Source organism: Acinonyx jubatus, chromosome D3 (genome assembly GCF_027475565.1).
Source record: "Acinonyx jubatus isolate Ajub_Pintada_27869175 chromosome D3, VMU_Ajub_asm_v1.0, whole genome shotgun sequence".
In the NCBI taxonomy this organism is placed as follows: Eukaryota; Metazoa; Chordata; class Mammalia; order Carnivora; family Felidae; genus Acinonyx; species Acinonyx jubatus.
Genome location: NC_069392.1, coordinates 28,043,034 through 28,057,024, shown reverse-complemented (window position 1 = coordinate 28,057,024; position 13,991 = coordinate 28,043,034). Strand labels below are relative to the sequence as shown.

Genomic DNA, 13,991 nt, shown 5'->3' with positions numbered 1-13,991 from the left:
CCTTGGTTAATTAGAGTGATGATTGCCTCTTGTTGCTTAGGCCAGTGGTGGGACAGGACTCAGGGATGGGAATAGTTCCTTTTCCTTCCTGGATTTCAATGGAATGATTCCAGGACAAGGAAGACCCCAGAGGGAGCAGATAGAGCTGTGTATTTTCATTCGTAAGTGAGCTTTGTTTGTTTCTTCTTCCTGTGTCATCGGGTTGGTGTGCAAGACCTCATCCCTCACACCTCATGCTTTTCCTTTGTTCTAGCTTTTTCCATATAGCAGCTGTTACCTCATTTCACAAGTCTGGTTTGAAGGACCAGAGAGTAAATATTTTTGTCTTTGCAGGTCATTTAGTCTCTGTTAGTCATTAGTCACAACTCTGCTGTTGTAGCTCAAAAGCAGCCACAGACCATAGGTATTTGTGGCTGTGTTCCAATAAAACTTTATTTAAAAACCAAGTGGAAAGAGCAGGAGTTGGCCTGTGAGTTGTAGTTTGCCGACCCTGCCTCAGTTCAAGCTTTTACTTTGCTGAAATATTTAATATTTTTGTGTGGTACCTCTATTATAATTGTTTCCAGAAATCACTGCCAGTTCTACCTTGCTTAAAACACAGATATCATCATGTTACTTAACTGACTAAATTACCTCTGGCTGTCTACAACATTCTCAGTAAGGGTCAGAGTCTCCACAGTCTGACCTCTTTTATATTTCTGGTCGTTTGTCAGCTCACGACCAGAAATATAAGTCTATTTGGCATATTTTCCTGCCTTGTGATAGTTCCATAAGCCTTAACTTTTTTCTGGAATGTTCTTTTCCTACATTAGATGTGTCTACTGGAATGTTCTTTTCCTACATCAGGTGTGTCTACTGAAACCGTCAACCTGCCTTGGGAACCCTGTTTACATCCACCTTCTTTAAGAAGGATTCCAGAGCCTGTCAGGTGCAGGCAGTTTCTCCTTCCTTCATGCTGTTTGAGCACTCCTGTTGTGCTCCCTACTGATTTGCCCTTTGTCAGAAACCTGTGTGTGTGTGTCTCATCCCTGTTGACCCAGAATTCCTCAGGAGGTGAGAGGTGTGCCCTCTTGGGACCTCTGTAGTCTAGTGCAGAGCCTGACTCGGAGCAGAAGTGTCAAGTGTGTATTTGAGGTGGTGCATAAAGATCGATGTCTTGGGGGTGCATTGCTCTGGGGACTTGTGTCACGGGCACAGCTCTTGGCTCCTCCTTGGGGCATGCGTGCAGTCCCCTGAGGAGGTGGGCTGTGGGCAGGCTGACTGTGTAGGGCCCACACTCATGGGTCTGAGCAGCAGCAGGACCCAGTGGTGGCAGGCTTGGCTGTCACAGGTCTCCACTGCTGCTGCGGCTTCCTCAATGGCCTCTTGCCCTTTGGTTCCACAGAACTGCGGTGCAACCCAGGGCAGTTTGCCTGTCGCAGTGGTGCCATCCAGTGCATCCCCCTCCCCTGGCAGTGTGACGGCTGGGTAACTTGTGAGGATGAGAGCGACGAAGCCGATTGTCCAGGTGAGTGTGTCGGGCAGGTGGACACCAATGGCCCTGCCTCTCCATGACAGCTGTGTGATGGGGGGGGGGGGGGGGGGAGGAGAGGATGACGTCTGCTGCAGCCAGTTCTGTATCCACTCATTGGAAGGTTATGTTGAGCTAACCCTCTCCCCTCTCTCTTTCTCGCTTAAAAAAAAATTTTTTTTTAATGTTTATTTTTGAGAGAGAGAGACAGAGGATGAGCAGGGGCAGACAGAGGGAGACACAGAATCCAAAGCAGGCTCCAAGCTCTGAGCTGTCAACACAGCTCTTTGTCAGAGAGCTCTGAGCTGTCAACACAGAACCTGATTCAGGGCTCAAACCCACGAACCACAAGATCACGACCTGAACCAAAGTTGGACGCTTAACTGACTGAGCCACTCAGGCACCCCTCTTTCTCTGCTTTTTAAAAATAGATGCCCAACATGGGCAGATCCCAGAACTTACAAGATGGCAGGGTTGGGGCTGGGATGAGGCAAGAGGGGTGCCAAGGACGTCACATTTCAGAAGGCACTGCTGGCCCTGAGAGCAGTGCCCCTGAAGTGTGGTGCCCTCTTGCCTCCCCCCATGCCTGGCTCTAGAGATAGGTGCCGTTTGAGACTTCGCTAGAATCCTGCGGGTCATTTGGACTGCCTTGGCTCGGCCAGCCCATCCTGCTCACTCAGTCCCTAGTAATCTTTCACTTGGGGGTTTTCTCCTGACAGTGCGTGGGCTCCTAAAGATCTATGCAGATGCCACAGAAAGTCTAAATTGTTGGTTCTCCATTTGGTTTCTGTCCCAGCACCTTCAGGGAGTCTGACATACCCATGAGTAACAGTGTTTGCTACATCTCTGGTTCTCTTGGGGGTGGGAGGTGGTAGTGTCTTCCCTGTGCTCATGCGTGTGTGGAAAACACATGCTTCATTCATGCCTTTCTCTTTTCCTGGGATTCTCTTGTTCTATTTTCATGTGGGCAGATCCTACCTGTCCTTCAGGGCGTGGCTCAGATGATACCACAGCAAGCAGGCATCTCTGAGCCTTCTGCCTGGAGGTTTGCTTCTGCCAGCACCTGCTCCTTCCCTGTGACAGCATCTAGAACCCCACTGGTAATTCCTTTTTAAGTGTTTATTTATTTATTTATTTTGAGAGAGAGAGAGAGAGAGAGAGAGAGTGCACGCACTTGCCCATGCGAAAACAGAGGAGGGGCAAAGAGAGCAGGAGAGTGAGAATCCCAAGCAGGCTCCATGCTCAGCACGGAGCCCGATGTGGGGCTTGATCTCACAACTGTGAGATTGTGACCTGAGCCAAAATCAAAGAGCAAGACGCTTAACCGACTGAGCCACCCAAGAGCCCCAAACCATGGGTAATTCTCACCATTACCTGTACCCATGCTTGATCTTTCCTTCTAGACCTCCCTGAGAACAGGAGACCTGTCCTCCTTCTAAGTGTGACCTGGCCTAGAGCAGAGGTCCTTTTTAACATTCAGTAAATAGAAGGAGTGTTATAATTCCTGTAAGTCAGGTACTGAAGGAAAACCAATTAACTCCAACCAGGGAGATCCAGTAGGGTATCAAATAGGTGACACTTGAGCTGGGGACAGTTCTTTGAAGGGGCTTCCAAATAAGAAACAGAAGTGGTCTGGTCAGACTGAATTTGCCTGAAAATATGGCCATTTAGAGGGCATTCCTACCCACCCCCCGTGATCCCTTGAGCCTGTTCGTTGGATTGTAAATGTCTGTGGTCAGGTACTTGCCTTTCCAGATTAATTTGAATGGTGGCAGCTGGGGCAGAAGCTTCTGGGACAGCCCTGTGTCTGGGAGCCCACCTTCCTTTGGTACCAGCCCGGAGAGCATGAAATACTCAGTGCTTGGGGTGCTGATATTCCGTGTTCGGTCATCTGTTGAGGACCAGTGGTTGTAACTGAGAGCTTCCCCAGGTCTGACTTACAGGGTGAGACTTCATATCCAGCCTCCTAGAGAATACTGTGAGCAAAGAACCGAATGATTCTTCGTTTGCTTTAAAGTAGAACACAACTTATTTGCTGAGGCACAGTAACTGCCCTGTTGTATAGAACCTGAGAACAGTAGTAGGCACTCTAGTTCATCTTGTTCATCTCTCCATCTGCTGTGGATTTGATAAAGGGCAGGGACTAGATTTGATTTCTGGGTCACATGGTCTGGCACAGAGGGTCACAAGTCTGCTCAGCACAATGTTGATTTGAGGTTACATAGGTTGCCATATTTTCTCCCCAGAAAAGAGAAATAAAGTCTATCCAACGGGAGCCCAGATTTCTGAGTGGATGGATAATGTGCTCTAGGCCCCAACCACTGAGGGCCTGATGAGCATGGCAGTGCGTGAAAACTCAGGGAAGCCTGACAGGGCCGAGGAGTATTCCAAGAGAGGTAGAAGGGCTGAGGCACTGTCCGCCTCCAGGCTCACTCCTGGCCTCCTCTTGGGTATGGTACTGTGTCTGTTCCATGGGATAGTGGCATGCCATGGTCCAGGTAGGGGATAAGCTTTGATTTCTATTTGTTTTTAAAGTTGGAATTCTGAGAAATGAAAGTTATCAAAATATACAAAGAATAATATGCTTGTTTCTTATGCTTGTTTCTCACTTCTGTAAATCAATAATTGCTGAAATTGTGTCCAATTTTTCCTAGTTTATTTTTTAAAAATTAATTTTTTAAAAACATCACAAGTATGTGAAATCCTCGTTAACATGTCCCCCTACCGAAACAAAAAAAAGAAGAAAAATCTTTGTGTGTGGGGAGAGGAGTGTGGACAGGGGGTTAGCTGATAACCACTTTTGCTGTGGCCTTCCTTTATCTGGGGAGAGTTTAAGTAAACCTGTGCAAAGCCTTAGCCACACTTGGTCAGGTTTTTAAACATGGACTTCAGGACTTCTGGAGAGACCACACAAGATTATTTCATCATCCTGCTGAAAGCCTGCTAAAATTTTAGTGAAAGAGTATAAAAACATAAAACCACAGGGACAAAGAAAATGGGAAAAGATGTAACAGTAGACCAGTAATTTCAGCATGTTTGGGGAAGATGGGAAACGGGGGCGTGCTGGATATAGTCTGGCCTGCAAGGCTGGGGCTATCACATTCAGACCCCACTGCCAGCAGGCTTTGGATGTCAATTGGCCCATGAGATCCTGCCCATGAAGTTTGCAAGGTAGAAGGGAGGTGGGCTCCTTCTTCCTCTGGCAGTGGTGTGAGTGCATGGGCTTAGCCCCAGGTGAGGAAGTGCAGGGTTTCCACATCTTCCTCTGGCTGGCTGCCGCTGGGCTGCAGAGCAGCTGTGAAACTGGCAGAGGTTTTCTGTCGTTTCCTGTCCTGTGGGCAGCTTCCTGACTCTGGACTACAACTGCAGAGGTAAAAGGGAAGGTTCAGGTGGTTCACTTTTATGCACACTCTGGCCTTTTCGATTGTTCTGAAAGGACCTGTTCCCTCTATTAAACTCCTCTCTTTTTGAACTACCTAGCATGATTTCTGTTCTTCTGACTGAACTATATTTGATGTAAATGGGAACTAACATAAGATGCATATAATTTTTAAATGGAGAAAAGTGTACAACTTTATTAGACATTAAAGAAGATTTGAATAAATAGAAACAGGCTTTCTTGGCTAGAAAGACTCGATATGGTTAAGTCACCTGTTCTTACATTGATCTGTGGATTCAGCGCATCTCCACAGGGGTTTTTGGGAAATGTGACAAGTCAGTTTTAAAACGTTTGGAAGAATGAAGTCCTGATATTGTAGGACACTTTGAAGAAGAGTAAGGTGTGAACAGTTGCCTTATCAGTGTCGAGGCTGACTTGACTGTTGGTTCAGGGAAGCACAGATTGGCCCATGCAGCAGAAGAGCTGCCAGAAACAGGCCCGAGAAACAGTACCTGGCAAAAGTAGAATTACGTATCTCTGGGGCAGAGGATAGATTCCTCAGTTGATAGTGTGTGACACTTGGGAAAGAATGTATACACAATGTACAGAAAAACCAGTTTCAGGTTAATTGAAGAACAGCTTCTAGAACACAGTCTAGGAAAATACTTTTTTATGACCTAGGTAGGAAAGGTTTTTTGGTTTTGTTTTTAATTTTTTTTTTTTAACATTTATTCATCTCTGAGAGACAGAGAGAGACAGAGCATGAGCAGGGGAGGGGCAGAGAGAGAGGGAGACACAGAATCTGAAGCAGGCTCCAAGCTGTCAGCACAGAGCCCAATGCAGGGCTCGAACTCACAACCCGGGAGTTCATGACCTGAGCTGAAGTCCAACGTTCAACCGACTGAGCCACCCAGGCGCCCCGTGTTTTTGTTTTTAAGTCATAAAAAATGTCAACTCTAAAGTAAAAATGACCAGTTTTCTAGATTAAAATTAAGATTTCCCTTTATCAAAAGGTACCCATAAAGAATGTGAACAGATAAGCCATAGTGGGAGTATATTTGCAACATGTATAGCCCATAAAGGATTATAGTCCAGCACATTTAAGGAACTCCTACCCACGGACACAAGACGCACAGGCATGTCAAAGAAAAAGTAACAAGAACAGTGGTTAAACATATAAAAAGATACTCAGCCTCATTAGTATTCCAAGGCTACAGTGAGATTCCACTTTACAGTTACTTAGATTGGCAAAAATTAAGCTGTCTGTTGGCAAAAATTAAGACATCTGACAAAACTGAGTGTTGGAGAGGGTGTGAGTGGGTTGGAAATCTTAATCTGCTGCTGTTGAGGAAGGTAAATTGATGGACCGGCATTAACTTGCAAAGCTGAACATTCTTGTATTCTGTGATCCATGATTTCCATTTGGTGGAACTCTAGAGAAATTCTGTAGCACTCTTCCTACTAATAAACATCTTGGAAACAACCCAAATGTCTTTGTTTACACGATGGCATATTATGGACCAACGACAGTGAGTGAATGGTAGGTTCTTGCAGCAACATCAGTGGGTCTTCAAGACAGCCTGTAGGTTACGAAGGCAAGTTGCCAAAAAGTATGTACAGTACAATAAAGACAAGCAAAGTGACCATTGTCTTATGTATAGCTACATACATGTGTGGTAAACCAAAAGAAAACAGGCAAAATGTTGATACACAAAATTCGGGCTCCTGATTCTTCCCCAGTGGGGAGACAGAGGAATAAAACTGGGAGAAACAACCCTACAGCTGATGTTTGAGTTCTTAAGTAGGGTGGGGGTTGAGATGGGGGGCTCACAACTGTATTTTTAGGCTTTATTTCTTAAATATGTGTTATATATATGTTCTTTGGAATATGTTAGATATCATATAAGCTTCCCCCCCCCCCCCGCAAGAAAAGCCAATAGGAAGAGAGTGAAAACTGACTTAACATGGCAGAGAAACTGTAACCATGAGACTGCTTGAGAGAGAGAGAGACCATTAGGAAATGGGCCAGTTTGATGAGCAGCACCCCTGAAAGGCTTGGAGGCGTGAGATACTGAGGCTGGTGGGCACGTGGCATGGGAACGGATTGGAGTTGGTGGGATTCTCCTTCACCACCTGTCTCCCTTCTCACCCTGCATAACTAGAGGATTCTTTCTCCTAGTGGCAGGTGTGAGGTTTATTTTCTATACCATCACTGCCCTGTAGAGTAGCCAGGAGGCACGTGTGGCTATTGAGCACTGTGACCATCTTGAAAAAGGATGGACTTGAAGTGTAAAGTACATGCCGAATATCAGACTCAGTACAATAAAAGAGTGAAACACCTCAGTGATACTTTTTTATATTGATTATGTGCTGAAATGATAGTATTTTGAATATATTGGGTTAAATTATTAAAATTAATTTCCTCTCTTGTTGAAATGTGGCTTGCATTATATGTCTGATGGACAACACTTGGACTTAAAGTCAGAAAAATAGGAGACACCAGGCCCAGCAGAGGGAAGCCGTGGAGGTTGAAGACAGAGGAACTCATTGAGGAGGGCACCTGTTGGGATGAGCACTGGGTGTTGTATGGAAACCAATTTGACAATAAATTTCATATTAATAAAATAAATAAAACATGGAATGAATAAATCATGGGTATAAAAGGCACAACATAAAAAATATAGTAAATGATACTGTAACAGCATTATATGGTGACAGATGGTAGCTACACTTGTGGTGAACATAGCGTAACATATGGAGAAATCGAATCACTGTGTTGTGTACCTGAAACTAATATAACATTGTGTGTCAATTCCACTGAAATATTTTTTTGAGAGTTAATTTAAATAAATATTAAGAGACAAAAAGAGGAATTAAGATAAATTCTCTATGGGGACAGGTGAGACCCTCAGCCATATTTTCTGCCCTGCTGTTCCAGTGCCAGCAGCCAGGGCTGTTTCCCTAGGCAAAGGATTTGAGGAGTCTTTCCTAGAGAAACTGGCACTTCATGGAAGGGGTAGAAGAGGTATGAACATAATAGAGGATTCCCAACTAAAAAGCTGACTTTCCTACTCTGCTCCCCACCTTGAGGCTCACTTGAACCCCACTAGTGTTTATAGAGCCTCTGATAAGCCGGGCCACCTTCTTTTTTTAAATGTTTATTTTTTTTGAGAGAGAGAGATCAAGATTGAAATCGAGCAGGGGAGAGCAGAGAGAGAGGGAAAGAGAATGCCAGGCGGGCTCTGCACTGTCAGCACAGAGCCCAGTGTGGGGCTTGATCTCACAAACCATGAGATCATGACCTGATCTGAAATCAAGAATCGGATGGTTAGCCAACTGAGCCACCCAGGTGCCCCTGGACCACCTTCCTCTTAGACCTGAAGGACAGCCAGTGCTTTCTCGACTCTAGAAGAAAACATCTACTGGATGCTCACTGGACTCTAAATAAAAAGCATCCTGGACCAAAAGGGTCAGCACAGAGTGACCTGAGGTGGCTAACTCTGCTGTGTGAAAAATGGTGGTGGCTTTAGAACCAAGCTGCTAGGGCTGGAACCCTGCCCCCATCGCTTACTGGCTGTGGTTCTGTGGACAAGATGGGTTTTGAACTTCATTGTCCTCTAGTATAAGATGGGAAAAATAATAGTACCTGCCTCTTAGGGTTGTGGTGAGGCTTACATAACATGATGCCTATAAAGTGCTTAGAGCAAAATGTGGCACATGATAATCTCTGATATATATGAGAAAGACTTAGAATTTAGGGAGAAAAAGCAAACTTTGAAAATATATCTGACATCTTGCAAAACAGCAGTCTAGGAAACTTCAAACCCTCATCCCCCACCCCACTCCCCCCACGCACACATGAAGCAAGAAACTAGAGAATAGCTAAAATAATTTTATAGAAGCTCTGGAAAACAGGTCTACAGGAACACCTAGTCAAGAAAAAGCCACATTGAAATGGTACGAAGTTTGGTGGCATTTTTACGCACCTTTGCACCACCCACTCCCCTCCCCCTCTCCTCCCGCCCCCAGCACAGGAGATCTGAGGGGAGCAACAGCCCAGTTGCAAATTCCCTGCCTCTACCAGGAGGGAGCACGGCAGACTTTACCTGCAACATTTGAGCTTGTCGGGGGGCTGTTTGGGGAACTGATACCTGTTTTCTCTGAGGTGGGGCCGGGGGGATGCTCATATCTCAAGCTGTGAAAATAGTGTTTGTGAAAGCTGCAAGGGGACTCCAGAGCTGCAGATGCCTGGGGCAAGGTACTAGGGGTGAGGGATACAATCGAATATTTAAGACCCTGAGGAGTTGGGTGACACTCTGTGAAATTAAGACCTTTGTTTGGTTTTTTTTTAATGTTTATTTTTTAGAGAGAGTCAGAGCATGAGCGAGGGAGGGGCAGAGAGACAGAATCCAAAGTGGGCTCCAGGCTCTGAGCTGTCAGCACAGAGCCCGACGCGGGACTCAGACCCATGAGCCTTGAGATCATGACCAGAGCTGAAGTCAGGTGCTTAACTGATGGAGCCACCCAGGCGCCCCAAAATTAAGACCTTTAAGAGCAGCTGTGTATACTTAAGAATCAGAAAAGTTCACACACAGGCTCGGGCAAGATGCATGTGTGGAAAAGACTTAAGGAGACCTTAAGCCTTCACTCCAGGCTGGTCTCAAGGCTCAGAACAAACCCTGCTAATTAGCAAAGGTCTTCTTCAAAGACAAAGCCAGTCTGCAAAGACTGGGAAAGGTGGCTGTTCATTCAGATGCCTAATTTTCAACAATAAAATCACAAGGCAATCAAAGGAACAGGAAAACATGGCCCATTTAAAGGAATACAATTAAGTGGTAGAAACTATCCTTGAAGAAACCTAGGCATTGGACATACTAGACAAATGTTTTAAAACTATCTTAAATATACTCAAAAAGCTAAAGGAAACCACAGAAAACTAAACAATATGAGAACACCAACAAAGAGTAAGATATTAAAAAGAAGACCAAACAAATACTGTAACTGAATTGAAAAGTCCACTAGAGGGACAGTATGCTCCACTGGTCGGAAGAAAGACTAAGTGAATTTACAGGACATTTGAAATTGAGTCTCTGGAACAAGACGGACAAAGAAAGGTAAGCAGAGCCTTGAGGACTTAAGAGAGCACTCAACAACAGCAGTATACACATTTTTCCCCCTCAAGTGCGCAGGTAACATTCTCCAGGATAGACCATATGTTAGGCTACAAAACTAGTCAATAAGGTTAGAAGATTGAAATTATACAAAGTATATTTTCTAATCACAATGGAATGAAACTAGAACAGTAAGAGGAAAATGGGAAAATTCACAAATAATGGAAATTCAGTACTCTTAGCATCAAGAAGAAATCACAAAGGACACTAGAAAATATCTTGAGACAAATGAAAATGAAAACACTGCATATGAAAAACCAATGCGATATAATGAAAACAGTGCTAAAAGGCTGTAAATGTTACATTAAAAAAAGAGAGACTCCTGGGTGACTCACGTGGTTGAGCGTTCAACTCTTGATTTCGGCTCAGTTCATGATCCCAGGGTCATGGAATGAGCCCCATGTTGGGCTCCATGCTGAACGTGGAGCCTGTTTAAGATTCTCTCTCTCTCTCCCTCCCCCCCCCCCCCACTCACAAGTGCTATCTCTCTCTTTAAAGTAAATAAAGATAAAAAGAGATCTCAAATCAGAAACCTAACTCTACACCTTAAGGAACTACAAAAAGAAGAATGAACTAAATCCAAAGCCAGGAGAAAGAAGAAAATAAAGATTAGAACAGAGATAAATTCGAGAAAACAGAAAAATCAATGAACCCAAAGATCAACAAAATTGGCAGACCTTTAGCAAGAATGACTAAAAAGAGAACACCCAAATAACTAAAAGAAGAAATGAAAGTTGGGACACTATTACCAAATAAAAAGAATTATGTAAGAGAGCATTCTGAAGAATTATATGCCAACAAACTGGTTGACCTAGATGAAATGGAAAATTCCTGGAAACAAGCTTCCGGAACAAAATTACAGACTGATATTCCATGAACAGTGATGCAGAAATTCTGAACAAAGTACTGGCAAACAAAATCTAACGGCACATTAAAAGAATTATATACTATGACCAAATGGATTTACTCTTGGAATGCAAGGATGGTTCAACAAATTAAAGTCAATCAATGTAATATAGTGCTACACTAACAGAGTGTGGGGGAAATAACTACATGTTCATCCCAGCTCAGAAAAAATACTTGGCAAAATTAACCATTAACCATTCTTTTATGGTAACAAACACTCAACAAGCTAGGAATAGAAAGAAACTACCTAAACATAATAAAGACCATAGATGACACATCCACAGCTAACATCATACTCAGTAGTAAAGACTGAAAGCTTTTCCTCAGGAAGAGGACAAGGATTTCATCACTTCAACATGGTAATGGGCATTAATTCTAGCCAGAGCATTTAGACAAGAAAATAAAAGCATCAATTGAGAAGGAAGAAGTAAAATTATCCCTGATCACAGATGACATGATTTTACTCACTCACTCACTCACTCACTCACTCACTCACTCACACACACTGTTGGAACTAATAAAAGAATTCAGTAAAGTTTAAGGACACAAAATACACAGAAATCAGCTGTGCTTCTATACACTAACAATGAACAAAAAGGAATAAGGAAATGGTTCCATTTACAATAGCTTCAAAAAGAATAAAACACTTAGGAATAAATTTAACCAAGGAGGTGAAAGATTAGTACACTGAAGTCTATAAAACATTGCTCAAAGAAGTTAAAGAAGATACTAATAAATGGAAGGACATCCCATGTTTGCAGACTGGAAGAATTAAGAAGCTGTCAATGCTATCCAAGCAATCTACAGATTTAGTACAATCCCTCTCAAAATGCCAACGACCTTTTTTGCCAAAATAGGAAATTCCATCCTAAAATTCGTATAAAACCTGAAAGGACCCCAAATAGACAAAACATTCTTGGAAAAGAACAAAGTTATAAATCTCATACTTCTGATTTTAAAACTTGCTACAAAGCTACAGTAGTCAAGACAGTGTGGTACTGGCATAATGACAGATCTATAGGCCAATGGAATAGAATAGAGAGCCCAGAAATGGTGAAATTACTTTCCACAAGGGCATTGTTCAGTGGATGAGGGGAAGATTATTTTCAATAAATGGTGCTGGGAAAACCTGACAACCACATGCAAAAGAACCTTCACTTAACACCATACAAAAATTAATCCAGCATGGGACAAAGACGTAAGTATAAGAGCTGAAACTATAAAACAGGAAGAAAACAGGAGAAAAGCTTCATGACATTGGATTTGGCAATGACCTCTTACATGTGGCATCTAAAACATGGGCAGCAAAGGAAAAATATAGATAAGTTAGGCTACATCAAAATTTAAAACTGCATTAAAGGAAACATTCAACAGAGTGAAAAGGCAGCCTATGGGTTAGGAGAAAATATTTGCAACTCCTATCTGATGAAGGGCTATTATTCAGAATATATATAAAAAAAAATCTCCAACTCAGCAATAAAATATCTGGTTTAAAAATGGGCACAGGGCCTTGGTATTTCTCCAGAGAAGACATACAAATAGCCAAAGAGTGTGTGAAAACATGTTGAACATCATTAATCATTAGGAAAGTGCAAATCAAAACCACAGTGAGACACCACCTCACACCCATCGGGATAGCTGCTCTCAAAACAAGTGCTGGTGAGGATGTGGCGGGGATGAGGTGGGGATGTGGAGATGGTGGTGGGTACATGGAGAAATTGGAACACTTGTATACAATTGGTGGGAATGTAAATGGTAAAGTCCCTGTGGAAAACAGTATTGTGGTTCCTCAAAAAATTACAAATAGAACTACCACAGGATCCAGTAACTCCTCTTCTGCATATATACCCAATTGAAAGCAGGGTCTATGACCTGTGTCCTTAAAAATGGTTAAAAATTAAAAAAAAAAATTAAGTTTAATTATTTTGAAGGTTTATTTATTTTTGAGAGAGAGACAGAGTGAGCGGGAGAGGGGCAGAGAGAAAATGTCAAGCCGGCTCCGCGCTGTCAGCACAGAGCCCAATGTGGGGGCTCAAACTCATAAACCATGAGATGATGACCTGAGCTGAAACCAGGAGTCAGGTGCTTAACTGACTGAGCCACCCAGGTGCCCATATTTTATTTATTTTGAGAAACAGCATGAGTGGGGTAGGGGAGAGAGAATTCCAAGCAAGCTCTGCATTGTCAGTGCAGAGCCTGACATGGGGCTTACAAACCATGAGATCATGACCTGAGCTAAAATCAAGAGACGGATGCTTAACTTGACTAAGCCACCCTGGCACCCCCCCCCCATAGTTAAAATTTTATATGTGTTCTGACACAATGAAAAATATGTATGTGTATACACATACACAGATGATCTATTTTCTAAACATGAACAGAATGCTGTGAAAAGGAACAATTGAGCAAGAATGAGCTCTTACCTATTAAAAAATGAGTCCAGAAAATCTGACTAGTAAGAGTACTTTTATTTTTTTTATTTAAAAAATTAATTTTTTTTGACATTCATTTTTAAGAGTGAGCGAGACAGAGCACGAGTAGGGGAGGGGCAGAGAGTGGGAAACAGAATCAGAAGCAGGCTCCAGGCTCTGAGCTGTCGGCACAGAGTTCGATGCTGGGTGGAACTCACGGACTTCGAGATCATGACCTGAGCTGGAGTTGGACACTTACTTAACTGACTGAGCCACCCAGGCGCCCCTTATTAAAAAAATTTTAAATGTTCTTGAGGCAGAGAGAGACAGTGTGAGTGGGGGAGGGACAAAGAGAGAGGGAGACACAAAATCTGAAACAGGCTCCAGGCTCCAGACTCTGAGCTCCAGGCTGTCAGCACAGAGCCTGATGAGGGGCTTGAACCCACGAGCCGTGAGACCATGACCTGAGCTGAAGTCGGATGCCTAACTGACTTGGCCACCCACGCACTTCTGATTAGTAAGAGTTCTTTAAAAAAATTTTTTGAGAGAGAGAGTACCAGTGGGGAAGAGGCAGAGAGAGAGGGAGACACAAAATCTCAAACAGGCTCCAGGCT

General features: G+C 43.4%; 1 protein-coding gene across 6 annotated transcripts in view; it reads left to right on the top strand.

The window, feature by feature from the left end:
* Nucleotides 1–13,991, top strand: part of DGCR2 (DiGeorge syndrome critical region gene 2) — a 97,693-nt gene that overhangs the window by 33,347 nt on the left and 50,355 nt on the right. For 4 of the 6 annotated variants that reach the window (XM_027049630.2, XM_053206332.1, XM_027049632.2 and 1 more), the window contains exon 2: nucleotides 1,385–1,507. The exons of the other annotated variants lie outside the window; for them this stretch is intronic. In XM_027049630.2, the coding sequence (XP_026905431.1) occupies nucleotides 1,385–1,507 (123 nt within the window). The remainder of the gene's footprint in view (nucleotides 1–1,384; nucleotides 1,508–13,991) is intronic. 6 annotated transcript variants of the gene reach the window in all.